This window comes from Clytia hemisphaerica, unplaced genomic scaffold, assembly GCF_902728285.1.
Source record: "Clytia hemisphaerica strain Z4C2 unplaced genomic scaffold, Clytia hemisphaerica genome assembly, whole genome shotgun sequence".
In the NCBI taxonomy this organism is placed as follows: Eukaryota; Metazoa; Cnidaria; class Hydrozoa; order Leptothecata; family Clytiidae; genus Clytia; species Clytia hemisphaerica.
The window spans coordinates 18,379-35,551 of record NW_027103307.1 but is presented as its reverse complement, the minus strand read 5'-3'; the positions used below and the strand labels follow the sequence as shown (position 1 = coordinate 35,551).

Genomic DNA, 17,173 nt, shown 5'->3' with positions numbered 1-17,173 from the left:
AATCTTAAGGTTTCACTTTTTCTTGCCTGAGAAAGGTTAAGGATTCACCTCTAGCCCCTTCTGGGTTTTAAACTTAATGCGTTTACAAAGAGTGCACTCTTTTTTACGAGTGGTAACATGTTGAATGTGGAAACCGCCATGCAGCTTGACTTATAGTTACACTGATATGGTTTCCACATGAAAACAAAGTCCACACTCATCATAAACGTGTTTTCTCGAATTGAGTTTATACAAGATAGTTCTTCAAAATTTCTATATTTTATACAAAACTTCATAAAATTCTATCTTGAGTATACAGAAAATACCATAATATGCACGTCTTTAAAAGTTCTCGAAGTTCATCCTTTGCTCAAAAAATGTATGTATATTCCTCTAATTTGTTCCAATTTACCAAGGCCAATTATTTCTTGACATGTTGGACATGTTCGAAACAATAGATGTGATATAGTTAGTGCTATTCTCTCCATAGCATATCAATTGACATTGCCCAAATCATTTTCATCGTCGCCCTTTTCGTCCATTGTTTTATAAATCCAATCGACATATTGACTGACTCGTGTAAAAGTTGGGAATAATTTAGACGTTTTACATTCGTCATGACCAAAACTGACAACTCCTTGCAATACCTAGAATAAAGAAAGGAGTCTTAACGGTCGATCGAAATGACTTTTGAACAATAGATCTCGAATCTTAAATCTCGAAACATTATTTTAATTGAATGTCAATAGAATTTTAGCTTGAATCGACAAGATTGAAGAATGTAGATTATTTTTTTACTTTTAAAAGTAACAGCAGTTTCAGAAGGTACTCAAAAATTTTATGGAGAGCAATTATTCCCATTAAAGGAGTAATAACAGAAAAATTTCTCAAATTGGATCTAACATGACTTACAAATCGTTTGGATGCGTTCATACAGACATATGGGCCACCGCTATCACCCTGACACGTGCTCAGGATGTTCCCTTCTGAGCCACCGCACATCATATTATGGTTGATCAGTGGTTTTCCTTTGAATCGATTCTTGACTGCACATTTTTTATTCGTCATTAAAGGAAGTTGGCCTTCCATAAGTACTTCTGATTTTTCACCCAAATAACTGCCGTCCGTTTTTCCCCACCCTAAATAGATTAAGAAATCTCAGTAAGGATTGAAACTTTAGAAAAGACATTAACAACTCTAACCATTTTTCGACCTGAAATCATATCAGAGCCAACTTCTGTTGGGAGTAAAAGATATACCAAGAAATTTCATTTACATGAAAAACTCAAAGCTGTTAATGAAAGATTTGACGAAGAAAAATGTGTATACCTATTTCAATGTTTTGGTTAATCACGCAATCTTTGGCGTATTGACATTGAAACTTTAATATAAATATAAATTTCAAAAAGAACTATCGATATATATTATGAAAATAATATTGCACTGGAACGGTCGAAATATCGACTTTGATTTCCATTAGAAAACAATAATTTTACTTGTGAGTTATGTATGTGTCAGTGTTGTGCGCAGATTTGTAATACTTGCGCAGATTTGTAATACCTGCGCAGATTTGTAATACCTGCGCAAATTTGTAATAAACTTTGCGCAAATTTGTAATACTTGAGCTGCGCAGAAATGTAATACTTCTCTGCGCAGATTTGTAATTTGGAATTGATATTTTTATTGGTAACCAAATTCTATTCTGCGAACAAAATGCACTAAAAAAGACTTAGAAAATAATACCCAAATAAAGTTGTGATTATCGAGCACATCAAATAAATAATCAATTAATATTTCTTTTCTAAGCAGTGCTTTTATAAGAAATTTATCTGGTAATATAAAAATTGTTTATGAGAAAAGCGCGGACATAATTTTTTATAAAAACTGCTTTTATAAGAAACTAATCAATAACTCGTAAAATAAAAATTATTTCTTGTCGGTAACTGTTTATTTCGAAGTAAACAAGGTACGAAGAATAACATGAACATTTACATTTTTTACAAGAACTGCTTTTATAAGAAACTAATCAACAACTCGTAAATTAAAATTATTTCTTGTCGGTAACTGTTTATTTCAAAGTGAACAAGGTACGAAGAATAACATGAACATTTACATTTTTTATAAGAGCTGCTTTTATAAGAAACTAATCAACATCTCGTAAAATAAAAATTATTTCTTGTCGGTAACTGTTTATTTCGAAGTAAACAAGGTACGAAGAATAACATCAACATGTACATTTTTTATAAGAACTGCTTTTATAAGAAACTAATCAACAACTCGTAAAATAAAAATTATTTCTTGTCGGTAACTGTTTATTTCGAAGTAAAATGAAAATACTTAAAATAAGCAAAATCCCATGTTTGTATTGAAAGAACCAACTGCCAAAAGCCAATTTCCATTAGATTAAAATATATTGATTTGTTTCTTATAAAGTTAATGTTCATACAAAAGATATACAACCTTTGTGTGATTTTCTGATTATTTTCTAAGTCTTTTTTTCGAAACTTTTCTTTGTGGGAAACATATGCCCTCGAAGTAAAAATCTAATTTCCAAATTACAAATCTGCGCAGAGAAGTATTACATTTCTCCGCAGCTCAAGTATTACAAATTTGCGCAAAATTTATTACAAATCTGCGCAGGTATTACCAATCTGCGCAGAAAGTATTACAAATCTGCGCAGGTATTACAAATCTGCGCAGGTATTACAAATCTGCGCAAGTATTACAAATCTGCGCACAACAGTCAGTTTCAAAGACTTGAGATTTCAAATTGTCCATTAGGTTTAGAATGTTACTTTATAAACAAAATATTTTGCTCAGGACTATGGATAATTTTTGTGATAATAAATTGTTTTATACCTGTGATGAAGCACTTTGAATTGAGTGGAATCTTCTCATTTCGTTGTGGTAGGCATGCAGTGTTGACACTTGTATTCGACAATTTAGCAGGTTCTTTCAACTTGATGACTGCTATATCATGTTCAAATTGTATTGTGTATGCTTTTGCATATTGTGGATGAACCCAGTATTTCTCCACTTGTATGACTTGCTCGCCACCCTCGTCTATGTTTCTATGATAAAGTCAATACTTTTTGGCTAAAAGGGTCTATTGGTGAAGAGTAGGTTCGAAACAGTGAGTGAGAGGTGACAGATTTATGTGACTTTTTTGTGGGATATTAAAAATATGGTGGTACTTTGCTGACTTTTCATTGTAGAAAAATGCATCAGAAACCCCTTCTAAGTTTTGATTCAAAAATGGAGTTATTTGAATTTCCTGCTGCACCTTTTCACTGGGAAAGTAAAATGTTGATGTCCATTGTTTGTGTGAGTCGAGTTAGTAAGATGGGTTAACTTCTTATCTAACCTAGAATAACCTCATACCTTTTAAAATCGTTCAACACAATATGCATATCTTCTTTTTCTTTATAGAATCCACCATCAAAAACACAATGTGCTGCAGTCATCAGATACTGTGGATGTATCAACGTCGCACCACAATGGTGCTCACCATACAGATAGATTGCAGCTAGCCAAGGCCATTTACCACGACTGGAGATTTCACCACCGACAATGAAGGCTGAAATCTGTTTGCTCAATGTATTGTAGCCACAGGTAGCTAAAATATTATTACTGATATATCATTGGGCACCTTTTGGTCATTTTAATCGCGTCAGCCCAGGGAAGTATTATTCGAGGCACTATGAATTTAGGCTGTCCGGCCTCGCACTTATTGCTATGGTTATAGTAATGCAAACATCTTAAAAACCAGTGTCCACAAATAGGTACACAATATTTAATTACATATGTATTTGATGTGTGTGGCATGCATGTATCAACATAGTACAAAAGGGTTAGTTCAAGTTGATAAACATATTTCGCCCTTGCCAAAAAGAGATTTGGTTCAAGTTCACCAGCTTCCAAAATGGTCAAATGTATGTTCTTCCTAAATAAACTTCAGATTGGATATCATTCGGCTATGTTAAACTGAAACCCAACCAGTGGCGTTGTGGGAAAATCTCTCTGGAGGGGCCAAAGTCAATTTTTTTTAAATGGCGCCCCCTTCCCAATTTTCCAAAGTGGTGCCCCCACCCACCAGTTTCTAAACTTTTACTAATTCATTTGCCTAGGTATGACGAGGAAGGAAATATTTAGTTGAGAAGAGTAGATACATCTTTGATGAATGGAAAAGGGAATAACAGGCCCCACCATGGTTGGGGCCGACTAGAAAATTTTCAAAAGTCGACTGGCAAGACCCTAAATCACTAAATAAAAATAGTGACAAATCTGACACTTGCTAGAGTGAAAAGAAACTTAAAAAAACAATGTGTAATGCGAGCGAAGCGAGCGAAAAAATTGATGTTTTATGATTTCAATATTGTTGTCAGCAAATTGGTCTTGGGGCGCAGTTAGATTTCCCTTTAATAATGCTATATTGTACACAAAAAAACTTGTAAATTAGCTAGATTGTATAGAAGTTACCAATAAATTAGCTGTATTGCGAGCGAACGAAAAAAATTGCAAGTATTTTAAAATTATCTCAGTAAAACTGGTCCTGGGCGCAATTTAAGAAGCATAAAGTATGATTCTTAAGATTGGGGCGTTTGAAAAATATCTCTTTTGGCGCCCCTTGCTCTTTGGCGCCCCTTCAAACAAGCTCCTCTGGGGGGGCCATGGCCCCCGGCCCCCCCTGCCACAACGCCACTGAACCCAACCCCTTTTTTGATTTTTTGATCTTTTGATTTTTTGATTCTGCTATTGTCAACAAAAGAAAAATACCGTCATTTCTCGAGGCATATGGAGGAACGGTTGTTATTGTGGTAGTCGTTATGGTGGTCGTGGTTGGTCTTTTTGGTCCTTGTTTCTGCTGTTCCTTTTCTGATGAAGTCGTTCTTAATGATACCGTTGGCTTCACTATGGAAAAAATCTGTACAAGTCATTTTTTATTGGTGTAGCTATCATAAATTCACTAATTGGGAAATTAAAGAACGAGATACAAGAACTACGAACCCGTAGCACTGTAAGATTATACACTTTATCGCAATAAGAATTGAAAATTCAACAGACTTAATTTTATTTATTGTAAAGCATTTTTGAAGAGCTTATTTCTCTATCAAAAACCACCATAAAATCATTGAAACATCCATCCACATAAAACTGTCAGAAGAAGATTGGAAATGTCATATGGGTTATCATAACCACTATGAATATATGCTGATTGGAAAGTAGAGGATGATGTTTCTAATAGAAAGAATATCATTGCATGAGTGACCATGTTGCAGCACAGGATTATTCTTTCTGATTCTATAAATGAACATACCATTTTCGTCAGCTTTACATTGTCTGCACGATTTCTTACAGTATGTGTACATGAAGCCTTTATTTCGCTCACAATATCCAACCTTCGCCCAACGCCCACAATTCTTGTTACTGTCTATACACGACGAGAAGGAACCTGGATGAAAATGAAAATTGTAGATTATATAAAGTTACAACGCGATATTAAGGAAGATTTCAGACATTGATCTGTAACTACTATGGTAAATTAGAAAACTCACAGCGGACTAATGACTTCAAAACTAGACACATTTCGACGAGAAAATAGGGAGGGAAATTAGCCTATCTAGTGTGTAAAGAAATGTGATATCTGTGGTTTCAGAGTAGCTCCTTTTTCTCTCATAAGCATCCTTCAATAAATATTTTCCTTTTAAAGAATATTGTTAAATTAAATGATGTTTCTACATGTTGGCTATTGTTCAACAATCTACTTTATATCCTACCAGGGAGTGGAAATTTCCCAAAATCGGTCCTACCCATCATACAGAAAGTCTTATCAAAGGTTTTCAAAACACCAACAACTAAGGACAGCCTTACTAGGTGATTTGCACAATCCACAGGATTTTTTACAATGTGTTCGCAAATAGATATGAAGTGGTCGTTTTTTACAATTCTGGTTTTGCCAGATGTAGCATTTGGCGTATGTGTCTTTGCATTCTGAATCTGTTTCTTCAGCAGCATCTAAAGACAAAAATCAATGTTGTGAATTCAGGTGCGTTTAAGAAAAGCAGAGTAGTCACAGTCTTTATCTTCGTATTTAGCTCGAATTCAAAGTAGAACTAATAATTAGTCAGCCAAACTGAGCTTTAACATCGGTGTTTTCCACCTGCTGCAACCGTTCTGTGAACTTTTTAGTGGGAACCTAAAGTGGAAACTCTAAGTGGGAATCCTAAAGTGGGAACTCTAAGTGGGAACTCTAAGTGGGAACCCAAAGTGAAAACCCCTAAGTGGGAACCCAAAAATTAGAACCCAAAAGTTGGAACCTCAAAATCAGAAGCCAAAAGTCGGAACCCAAAAGTCGGAACCCAAAAGGGGGAACCCTGAAGTGGGAACCGTAAGTGGGGACCCAAATTGCGAACCCTAAAGTGAGAACACAAAAGTGGGAATCCAAAAGGGGGAACCCAAAAGTGGGAACCCAAAAGTGGGAACCCAAAAGTGGGAACCCTTAATTTGGAACCCAAACATGGAAATCCAAAAGTGGGAACTCTAAGTGGGAACCCTAAAGTAAGAACCCAAAGTGGGAACCCAAAGTAGGAACCTCAAAGTAGGAACCCAAAAATGGGAACTATTATCCTTTTTGGCTTCGAATTAAGAAGATATCGAGACAAATTATCCTTAAGGTTCTTTCAAGAGATCTGAGATATTGTTCATTTGAGTCCGAGGATCTGCGAGGATATGTTTTTAAAGAATGAATTTATGCAAAAATTTATACAAAATCGTACAATCGACCACGACAAAGATCTAAACTGAAATGACAATTTGGGGAACTTCCAAATCGTCTTCAAAAAATGTTGTGTAAGAAATGTACCTTTGTTCTTTGGGCATGTACCGCACGTTTTCTTACAATTAATCTTGACATATTTATTGGTACTGCAAGAACTGTACCACCTTCGACATTGATCGTCCTTGTCTTCGCAAGCTATAGAACGAATTTTGAAGGGTTTCATGCAACTAAAATGTTTCTGATTCAAAAAGCAAACGTACTTTTCCAAGTTTTGATATTTTTTTGCACAATGATGTATTTCAAGGAAAGAAATGGCTTGAAATGGAGAAGGTATAAGTATAACAACAAAATTGGTCGATCCTGTGTGGTTTTTCTCCTATTTAGATTATTATACCCTTACAATGGTCTCTTCCCCGTTAAATTTCACAAAGTATTTAGAAAACCCTGGGAAACTGAACATGGACATTTAATGGTCTCGTGTTCAAAAGCCTGATAGAGTATATAGCATAAGGCAGCTAAAAGTTTGGCAAGCAAAGAGATGACAAGTATATTATCAACTACCAGCTAAATAGTAGATTATGAAGCACTTACTAAACACTTACTTTCCTGGCATTGAATGCATGCAAACCCAAGAACCAACAGGGTCACTAAATGTAACCAACCCATTATTGATATGGACAGTTCTTTTATGCAAAGCTCTACGCCTACTATGACATATCGTGAAGAGTTTATAGTTTGTGTCTTGACGACAAGATTTTTAAGTTACACCACAAAATATCATATTTTATACGTCTGTTTTACTTCTATCGACAATTACATTTTGCTTCAATGGTTTTGCACCCTAATCTTTATAAGGTCGAAGTTATCTATATCTTTTTGGACTGTTCTTTACATTGTTTTACAAAAGCACCCAATTTCTCGGGGGTGTTATACTTAGTCAGTTTTTCCTTCCCAGGTCTTTCTAAAGGTAAGAAAAGCAAAACAAAATCAATAGTCTCTTAAAGGATCGGCTTACCAGGAAATTCTTTGAAAGTGTTGTGTCTCTAAGGGTTACTTTTTTACGAAAATTTAGTCTCTGAAACGGCCTGTTTTGGCCCTTGATGATTACACACTCGATATGCTCCAACCTAAGTACCTCCATATCATATCATCTTTCATGGGTGGATATTTCTGAAGGCAGGAAATTGAAAAAGGCAGGGCGCCAACTTGGTCCCTCTAAATGTTTTCGGCTTCTGTTATATGGTAGGATGCCTAACCTCATTTCTAAATCAAGCAATTCTTTGTTCTTTGGTTGCTTTTATGCATGAAATTTGTAGGTTTTGTTCGTTATTGTCTGTGTAACCAATATAAACACTGATTTTTCCACCACACACAGATTATTCAAAACTTCAACCTACTGCACTTCTAAAATGGATCTTTGAACTGTTCCTTTTTTCGGACACATTGAACGCCTAAAACCTTGCGCAAAAAACTGCATAAATGGAATTGGGTTCCAGTCTAATCATTTGCGCGCTCGCAGAAAAACATGTTTTGACGTCTGAACTCAACCTTTTGGAGTTTGGTTAGATAGGCGTATTCTAGAGAGAATGGACATCATAACACGGAAGTACTGACTAGAGTATATTGTAAGGGAACCCGTTATGGGGGAGGGCTTTTGCGTCACCAATGTTACCCAGTTATTGGAATCTTGAAGATCTGAATTGTATCATGAGAAGACAACTAATAAACACTTAATATACACGTTTTGTGTAATCGATAGACGTGATACTTTATATTATTGAAATATGACCTCAAAAAGTTGATCGCACTCTTGAGCCAACCTGGATGCTTCCATACTGTATTAACTTAAAATTTTCTTCTGTCTGTCCGTTGGTAGGAAAATGGTTTGAATTTCAAAATTTTACCCAACCACGGAAGGCAATTTACAAATGGATTTTTGGAAAGCATTTTGTTGGATGGTCAACTTCAGCCACTATTTTCAAGGTTGATGGAGTAAGAATTTTTAAAATGGACTGATTTCGTCACTAAATAAAATAATGACATTTTTGCACTCTAATGAGATATTGACTCGACTTTTAAAAACTATTGCGTGGGCAGCTGCCAATACGCAATCGAAATATCAAATAAACTTTATATTTTCCTCTGTTTTTTTTCAGTGAATCTGTTGACTATACCTATCAGTTAGGTCCAATCAACATTCAGTCTATCTTTACCAGTAAAACAGAAACTTAAAGGTCAAAAGGGCTTAAATAAAGAAATAAATAACCTTTATTTTTGTAGCACGGCTCTCATATCATCTCGTTAAAAGGAAACTTGATATGTTTTTCTTCGCGATGACGTTATAGGTACACTTTCACGCCTCAATCACTTAATTTTGATAAAATGGATTTTGTCTGTCAGCAATATACACAGTATACGCAATCTTGATTTCAATTTGCCATAAGAAAAAGCAAGTCCCATATTAAAGTAGGTTTATGAATTCTACGAGGTCACCAGTCATCTCTGGAACTCTAAATTAAGCAAATGGTGGCTAATGTAATCAGAATCGAGTATTCTCTCAGTAGTTTTTCAATATCGATTCCACTGAGATTTTTCTGATTTTGGAATTTCGGCAAAAAACAGACATTTGTTCTTATAAAAACTTCCGAATCTTTAAAAAGGTGTGAGATTGATAATCAAAACATTACGACGTAAATGACAAAATTTCTGTTTTTATAGAAAATGGAAAATTTCGCTTAGAAAATAGTTAGCAAACAGTTTCAGACGGATTAAGGACTCGGATCGTCTAAAGATATAAGGCGTTTAAAGAATTAACGCCATTAAAGTATTTATTTTGGCCCATTATGTTGAGGCTTTATTTGTTTTTGTTTGGTTGTTTTGTGGTTGCAACTTACGGTAAGATAAACAAAAATCAGGTGGAAAACACTTCCCTGTTGATCTGACTGGAACCAATAACTTCACGTTGCCCAGTAGTCAAAAGCGAGGGTGACAATGATTAGATAAACCTGTGATGCTTTATACATGAAGAGATGTGACACTGTTTTTATCATGATAAGGGGAAAAGGGTTCACCCTATCTTGTGATGCCTGGCTAACAATCAGTGTGCTTTTGAATGAAACTAGGTTATCAGTTTATTTTTTCACATACGCTGGTCTTTAGTATTTAAGTTTGGAAATAATTTTCGCGCATGTAGATGTTTCAGTGAAAATTATATTTAGTGGCCTGCAACCGATGAATCCGATTTAACTTTCTATCAGTAAAGGAAGTCTCTAATCTTATAATCAGATATATTACACTAAGATAGAGTCACTGGTCCAAAAGAAGCGTTGGGCCAGTATATTCCCCGATCTGTCAGTAGCCCCAGTCATTTCTCTTCAAATAAATATCGGTTATTTATCTTTCCCTCTGTCCATCTTCAGGTTGTCAAGATACAGACAACAGATGTTCAAGTTGGAAGCATCATTGTAACTCTAATGCGCATGTCAAACAAAATTGTAAACGCACGTGTGGAAAATGTTATGTAGGTAAGAAAGCTCGAATGAATAACCGATTCTAACATGAATTTCTACCCTGAGGTTTTTCTTTGACCAATTTCGTGTTTTTGGCCAAACACCATTACTATAGCTCCCATCATTTGGGAATATAATTTGACCCTTATTAATGTAGATCGTATTTTCTGGTATTATCGTTATTTTGCTCTAATTTCTTTTATTTTTATTTTTTTAGCTTCAGCTGGAGGTATGTATGTCATTGTTGTTCAAATTATTTTGAGTTTTTAACTAGGATTAATAACCACGCCATCCCACAGTAGGATAAACACGGTTTCTTGAAAAGAACTAGTAAATTTAAGAGGTTAGCATCGATTTTCGAGTCTTAAATATAATCTTTTAATATTAAAATTGAAATACTTTATTCACAACAAAATTAATTTTCCTTAAATCGTATGAATTTTCTGGTCCCTTGTGAGAAACCCATTTAGATCATTAACGTTTAGATGTTGTCTAACTAATAACCATCAATTGCATATTTTAGACTGTGTGGATAGAGATGGGCGGTGCAACTCATGGCGAAACCTTTGCAACTCCAACTCGTATGTGAAACAGAACTGCTACAAAACATGCAACAATCCAGTCTGTAATCCAGTTATTACCACCTCCAGTATGTTGGAAATTGCTGTAGACAATTCTTTGAGAATTCTCATTCATGTTCTCTGGCTAATACGACTTTTTCTCATAAATTGACCTTCTTTGATTTAGACGGATGGCTTTTCGTTAAACTCAAACGGAAGATATTTTCTTTTTGTTTATCAACCCTTAGTCTCGCGGTCAGCTTGAGGAGACTGGTAACAAAATAACATGTAAAAGCCTTTCTAACGACGATATCGAAAACGCGAGAATTGAAAAATCTAAAATAGCATAACGTCAGTTTAAGTTAAGCTATTAGAATGCTAAAGATAGCTTTGACTCTACCACAGAGACTCAGGTAAATTTCCTTCATATATATGGACCATAGTTTTGCTTAGACGATAAAGTTTTGCTGGGAATGGGTTTGGATTATTTAAGAGGGAGCCTTAGAATGCCTTACGTCACGCTACCGAGGGTGCATAGATGTATCTTTCCAACCAGACTTAGTTCGATGTGTGCAGAACGATTCAAGAAAGAATCCAAAGGAACAACTGCATAAATTGAACTTTGCTTGGTTTGATTTAGAGGCAGCGTTAGATTGCCGTGCGCCGAGAAAATTACAACTTGTAAAACCCAACCGCGCTCCTAAGGGTTCATAGATGTATTTTTTGACGGACAAGCAGACTCATGAAAAAATCCAAAGGAACAACTGTATAGATAATTTTTTGTTTTTCTTTTTCAGCATGTCGAGACAAAGATGCTAGATGTTCAGGTTGGAGGTCTCACTGTGGTAGCCATCCATATGTTAAGGCTAACTGCTTGAAAACATGCAACAAGTGCCCAACGGCAGGTATTATTGTAATGTTTTGCCAAATTATATTTCTTATCAAGAGTCTCTGATTTTAGTTGGACCATAAATTTGATATAGACACTGGATAAACAACATATAAAACGGTGGAGAGCGAAGCATTGTTATTCTTTTGTTTAAGAAAACAATCGAGGATCTAGCTTTGTCAGGACAACTGTCATGGCGGCTCGAAGTTCTCTGATTTTGAAAAATGATTAATAATCTTATTTCTAAAAAATCCTCTATCTTTATATTTTTGTACTTTTACTCGCCAAAAATTTGGAAATAAATGCTAAAATACTTAACGGACACATGTATTAAAACTGGCGTGACAAAAACGTCATCAGACAAGAAAAATGAAACAAAAGGCCTAAAATGACACAGAATTTTAAGTTGGCGATATCTTTCTAACATCTTTCTGAGAAGAGCTAAGATTGATATATATTAGGCTTGAGTGTCTTGGCTTCACCGTGATATGAAAATATTTTGGAGGCTCGTGGTGGACCGGTGGTTTTATTGAGGTTAAAGTTTGAAAATTTATGGTGTCAATATTCGATTTTTTATACATAGGATGTTTTTCGTAGCTTTCTTGCGACTTGAAACGTCATAACGACACATAATTAGCAATTATTTTGATGCGTTAGCCTCTCTAAAGAAAACTTAATTTTCATTTTGGAATTGAAATGACTGTGTTAAGATGAAAAAAATGATTAAAATGTCACGAAAAATCGTTTAATGAAGGAAGGAGAGTGAGCAATAATGTCATTACTGCGGACAGACTAGAACATGAGAAATCAATGAAAATATAGCTCGTTGTTTATCCAGTGTCTATAATAAATTCTTGGTTGGACCATGGAGGTATAAAGAAACAGGAGAAGTATGCTATTGTAACCAAGCTCGCCCTACGATTAAAAAAATTACGGTGTATGCATGCTCATAATCTCATATATCGTGCATTCTTAATGAGCTCTTTTATCCATAGGTGAAATCCTATTGGCTCATTTAAGCTTTAGAAATTAGATGAGACGAGATTCATTGTTTCTGACATCAGTGTAAGAAAATATTTGGACTAAAAAAAGGCCTGTAAACTTGGCAATCCTTCATCAAATGATAAGATTTTTCGATCAATGTATTCCTTAAGGTGAACTCTATTGCTTGATACTTTCCTCCAAAATCCTCCAGCGATTTTATGTCTACACATTGAGTCTGAAATCGTGTGTGCTTATAAAGAACTTTTCATTTTCTGACTTGAGAAAATATATTTTTGAAACAAAATTGAACGGATAGCGAAATTGAGCATAAACTTGCTTCGTGGACGATTTTTTATCTAATTTTCGTATATTAAAAGGCGAGAATCTTCAATACTGATTATTAGAATGTTCATAGCAAACTTGAGTTCTATTAAAAAGTCTTATTTCATCGGGCGAGCTTAGAATTTCTTTTGATACATTTTATAAAAGAAATCAAAAGACTTTAACGACCAATTACCGACACATTCAACTCCTGTTTTTCTTTATACCTCTATGGTTGGACAATCCTAGAATAAAAATATGTTAACTTAAGCGTTAAGACAAAGCTAGATTTCCATATATGTGATGTTGTATATATGACGTTTAAAATCCGTAAGAGAAAAAAGGTTTTTTTTCAGTGAAAGTGCTGAGTAAACTTGCTTGGTATTTTTAGCAGGTCATGAAAACAACATGTGACAAAGACCTCTGTATCAATGACCCCTTAAGAACATCTCATCCAGCGGGAATTAAGAGTGCACTTATTCCAATTAGGAAGAATTTCGAGTATTCGGAAGATTTTCCGTTAACGCTCTCATAAGGGTGGGGTCCCACGTGTCTATGTTAACAGTGTAATACACAATATAGAAATATAGAAAAATGTCCATGTACATCTTTAGGAGGTTGTGCGGACAGAAACAAGAACTGTCGAAATTGGGCGAACAGTGGAGAATGTCGAAAGAATCCAGGCTACATGAACGTCCATTGCAAAACATCTTGCAGAGTCGGTGGATGTGGTAAAAATGTTTTTCTTGTTGCCTTAAGATTTTTTCCAGCCAGCTCATATAAATCGGAGTATCACATTTTTAGCAAAATATTTTTGTCGAGTTCCAAAGTTTTTTGATAGAGCTAGGCGAGGAAAAATATACAAAATATCCGGTACGATTTCCATACTGCCCGAATGAATTCCATATTGTCTTTAAAATCAACACGCATTTGTGTATCAACTTTGCGCCTGTTTTAGCTGTGCCTCCCATTACGCTATGCAAGGTTTTTTAGATTCGAAACTTCCAAGAATGTTAATAAAATGTTTAAAAAGAGAACAACCTTTTTCTCTAGGACATCAAAAGCCGATGACAACACGTAAACCATATCGAAAGACAACTAAAAGGCCGCATTATAGAAAGACAACTAAAAGGCCGCATTATAGAAGGACCACCAGAAGACCTCATCGAAAAACAACAAAGAAATATTATAGTAAGTGCAGACTCTTCTTCGCCGAGATTTTTCAAAACAAAAAGTAACTAAATTATCCTCGGATCTTTGGGTTGTTACATACTGAAAGTTACCACGTTCGCAAGCAAATATCCAGGTTCCTTAGATTCACATTCTCTGATAGGTTTTCATTCCGTAAATGTTAGATAGCCGTTGATTCGTTTTTCTGTTCTGATTTTCCATATTTTGTTTACAGCTGAGGCACCGACCACAACAACGACCACAACAAAGAAACCTCGACTTACACAAAGACCTCATCCTTCAGGTTCGTGAAATTTTTAAAAGAACTTGATTTTGAAATTAATCTATTTCATAGGAAACGTGCATCTGTTACATCGGTTTTTTTCTACAGTATTCAATTCACAGAGAAAATATGCACATAAATTTGATTTTTGCCACCATTAAATTGACTTGGGGATTCATGAACTCTTATCTATTGTTGTTGCCTTTGTAAAACTTATATTCTCAATTCGCAAAAGAGTGTTCACCGCCATAACGTAGAAAAATATTATGTACTTAAAACACGAATCCTATGAAATAGGCTAATTCAGACACTTGTTACCTATCTGAGCTTTTTAGCTTTTAACTTAGGACTCTAGATACAAAGACCTAGAGCTTAACACTTTTTTCTCCAGCTTTCTTGGGGTGCGGTATCAACAAGTTTAACAATCCATTCATCAGTTTTGTTGTTGGTGGAAAAATTACTACACGTGAGAAATGGATATGGCAAGCAGCCATTTATCATTACGACATATTTCTTTGTGGTGGAACGTTGGTGGATAAGCAGTATGTGGTTACTGCAGCTCATTGTGTCAATGATTATGGTTATATGAAGGATAAAGAAGGCTTTGATATTGTCCTTGGCGATTGGGATAGGTTTGTTTTAATAACGTTTCCACGTATAGAGTTGACTTAGATCAGGGCTTTTAGATCTTTTAGGGTGGATACCCGGGCGGGGGCACTGACCTTGACGGCCGACAGGGACGTGCTGCTGGAGTTAAAAAAAGTTGACCCTGTCAGATATGAATTTTTGGTAAAATAGTGACCCTGTTAGATTGAAATTTTTTCTAACTTCCACCCTAACAAGTGGCAAAAATGGCTAAAGGTAGACGAAAAACTAGTAGATTTGGGACCTTGTCAGATGTCTTCAGAGCCTAAAAAAGGGAACCTGACCAGTGGCATGTCCCGTACCCAATTTTGCATAAGTGCCCCCCCCCCGGATGGATACTGGCAAGTTAAAGTTGGAAAATTCGGTATTCCAGGCCGGCCAGTTGGTTATTGAAGTATCACCAAAAATATGTCATGCTGACAAATGAAATATCTAGACCAACCACATAAATTCTTTCATGAAATTCGTCGTTCACCGAAGCAGAATAGACTCCACGAAATTAGTATTTTGGATATTTCGTCCCCTTTACAGTTTTTGAAAAAATGTTCCCGAAACATCATTTTTTCTTAGAGTTCTCTTTTGACTTTTAGAGATGATAAAGACACAATGAGAGAGCAGCGATTCAGAGTGGAGAAAGTTTGGGCACATCCGAAATATTACAAAACCAATTACGACTATGATCACGATATTGCTGTGATAAAATTATCAAAACCTGCCACATTGAACCGAGCTGTTGGAGTTGCTTGTCTTCCCTCGCAATACGAAAAAGTCTCACTGGATTCGAAATGTTACATATCAGGTTAGTGAAAGACTTTCAGACCATTCTATTTATATTCATACATGTGGGGAGGACGAACATTTCCAGGGGATTTCCCAAAGAACAAACTCCAGGGGATGTTTTTGCACTTTGGTGTTTGATACAATTTTTTCCAAGGGTTTAATGACCAAAACATAGTCTACCTACTATATTTTCTTTTACGGTTTATATTTTTGATAAGAAAGTGCCTTGCCGTCCTTCATGCTTTCCCAAATTTTTAATTAATCTTCGGAGTGCCTTTAGGAATTTGGAGAATTGTGTTTGATGGTATGTATAAGTTTGACTTCAAATCACTCGTCTTTTCAGGTTGGGGAAAATTCTCAGATACATCCAGTGTGGTAAAGAAGCTGCAGGAAGTCAAATTACCACTGGTATCAAACAAGATCTGTGGTGGAAAAAACAAAGATCCAAATGGTCGCTCAATGATCAACGAGAACATGCTGTGTGCGGGAAGCCCCAAAGAAAACAAAGGAAGTTGTGGTGGTGATTCTGGAGGACCTTTGGTTTGCCAAAATAGTAAAAAACAATGGGTAAGCTGCGAACAATTCGATTTCTTTCAACTTAATAAAAATCTCCATCAGAAATCCTAGTTTAAGAATTGATTCTTGTTTTTATCAACTAAGAATGAGGCCCTATCTGTTGTTGTTGACTTGGCAACACAGCGTGACTAATGATCTATGAGAAGACCAAAACAATTTTGCACGATGGACTGAATAACACTGAGATTTGGTCTAAACTTTGAGGAAAGACTATTAGGAGAGCATAAGATGAGTCAGAAAAAGGGTTATGAAAATTATTCTCTCTTTTCTTTCAGACATTACAAGGTGCGGTCAGTTGGGGAAGTCAATTCTGTGACAGTCGCATTATGTATCCAGTGTTTGCCAGGGTTGGTAACTATGTTGACTGGATCAAGAAACAGATGGCTGAAGGTTGAGTAACCAATCAATAATGTGATGGTATTGGTATGGATCACACATTTTTTTGTTTTTGTAAAAAGGGATATGATAATTTATGTACGTAAAAAAACAAAACTAACCCTTGCCCCATCCTCTTTCTGACTCGTCCAGGAAGGAATATTGATTAATGATTTTGGAAAATTATCCGATTAAACTAACCCTAACTTTAATATGAACATTTTGAATAATTTTGTATAAGAAAAAAGATTTTGATACCACTTTATATTGTGATCAAAGAAGAAATTGATTTTCAAAAATTTATCTTCAAAATCAATAGATTCA

General features: G+C 35.4%; 2 protein-coding genes across 2 annotated transcripts; one reads left to right on the top strand and one right to left on the bottom strand.

The window, feature by feature from the left end:
* Positions 1-220: 220 nt before the first annotated feature.
* On the bottom strand, positions 221-7,494 carry LOC136812279 (chymotrypsin-C-like). Its single transcript, XM_067068774.1, has 9 exons — positions 7,360-7,494; positions 6,842-6,952; positions 5,851-5,994; positions 5,297-5,431; positions 4,756-4,890; positions 3,361-3,595; positions 2,839-3,050; positions 892-1,118; positions 221-626 (listed from the first exon to the last, which is right to left on the bottom strand). The coding sequence occupies exons 1-9, from the start codon at positions 7,421-7,423 to the stop codon at positions 474-476; spliced, it is 1,416 nt and encodes a 471-aa protein (XP_066924875.1). The 5' UTR covers positions 7,424-7,494; the 3' UTR covers positions 221-473.
* Positions 7,495-9,510: 2,016 nt separating this feature from the next.
* On the top strand, positions 9,511-17,152 carry LOC136812261 (transmembrane protease serine 13-like). Its single transcript, XM_067068751.1, has 12 exons — positions 9,511-9,652; positions 10,177-10,281; positions 10,484-10,495; positions 10,790-10,915; positions 11,624-11,731; positions 13,635-13,751; positions 14,074-14,211; positions 14,426-14,494; positions 14,865-15,105; positions 15,709-15,917; positions 16,242-16,465; positions 16,750-17,152. The coding sequence occupies exons 1-12, from the start codon at positions 9,601-9,603 to the stop codon at positions 16,867-16,869; spliced, it is 1,521 nt and encodes a 506-aa protein (XP_066924852.1). The 5' UTR covers positions 9,511-9,600; the 3' UTR covers positions 16,870-17,152.
* The last annotated feature ends 21 nt before the right edge of the window (positions 17,153-17,173 follow it).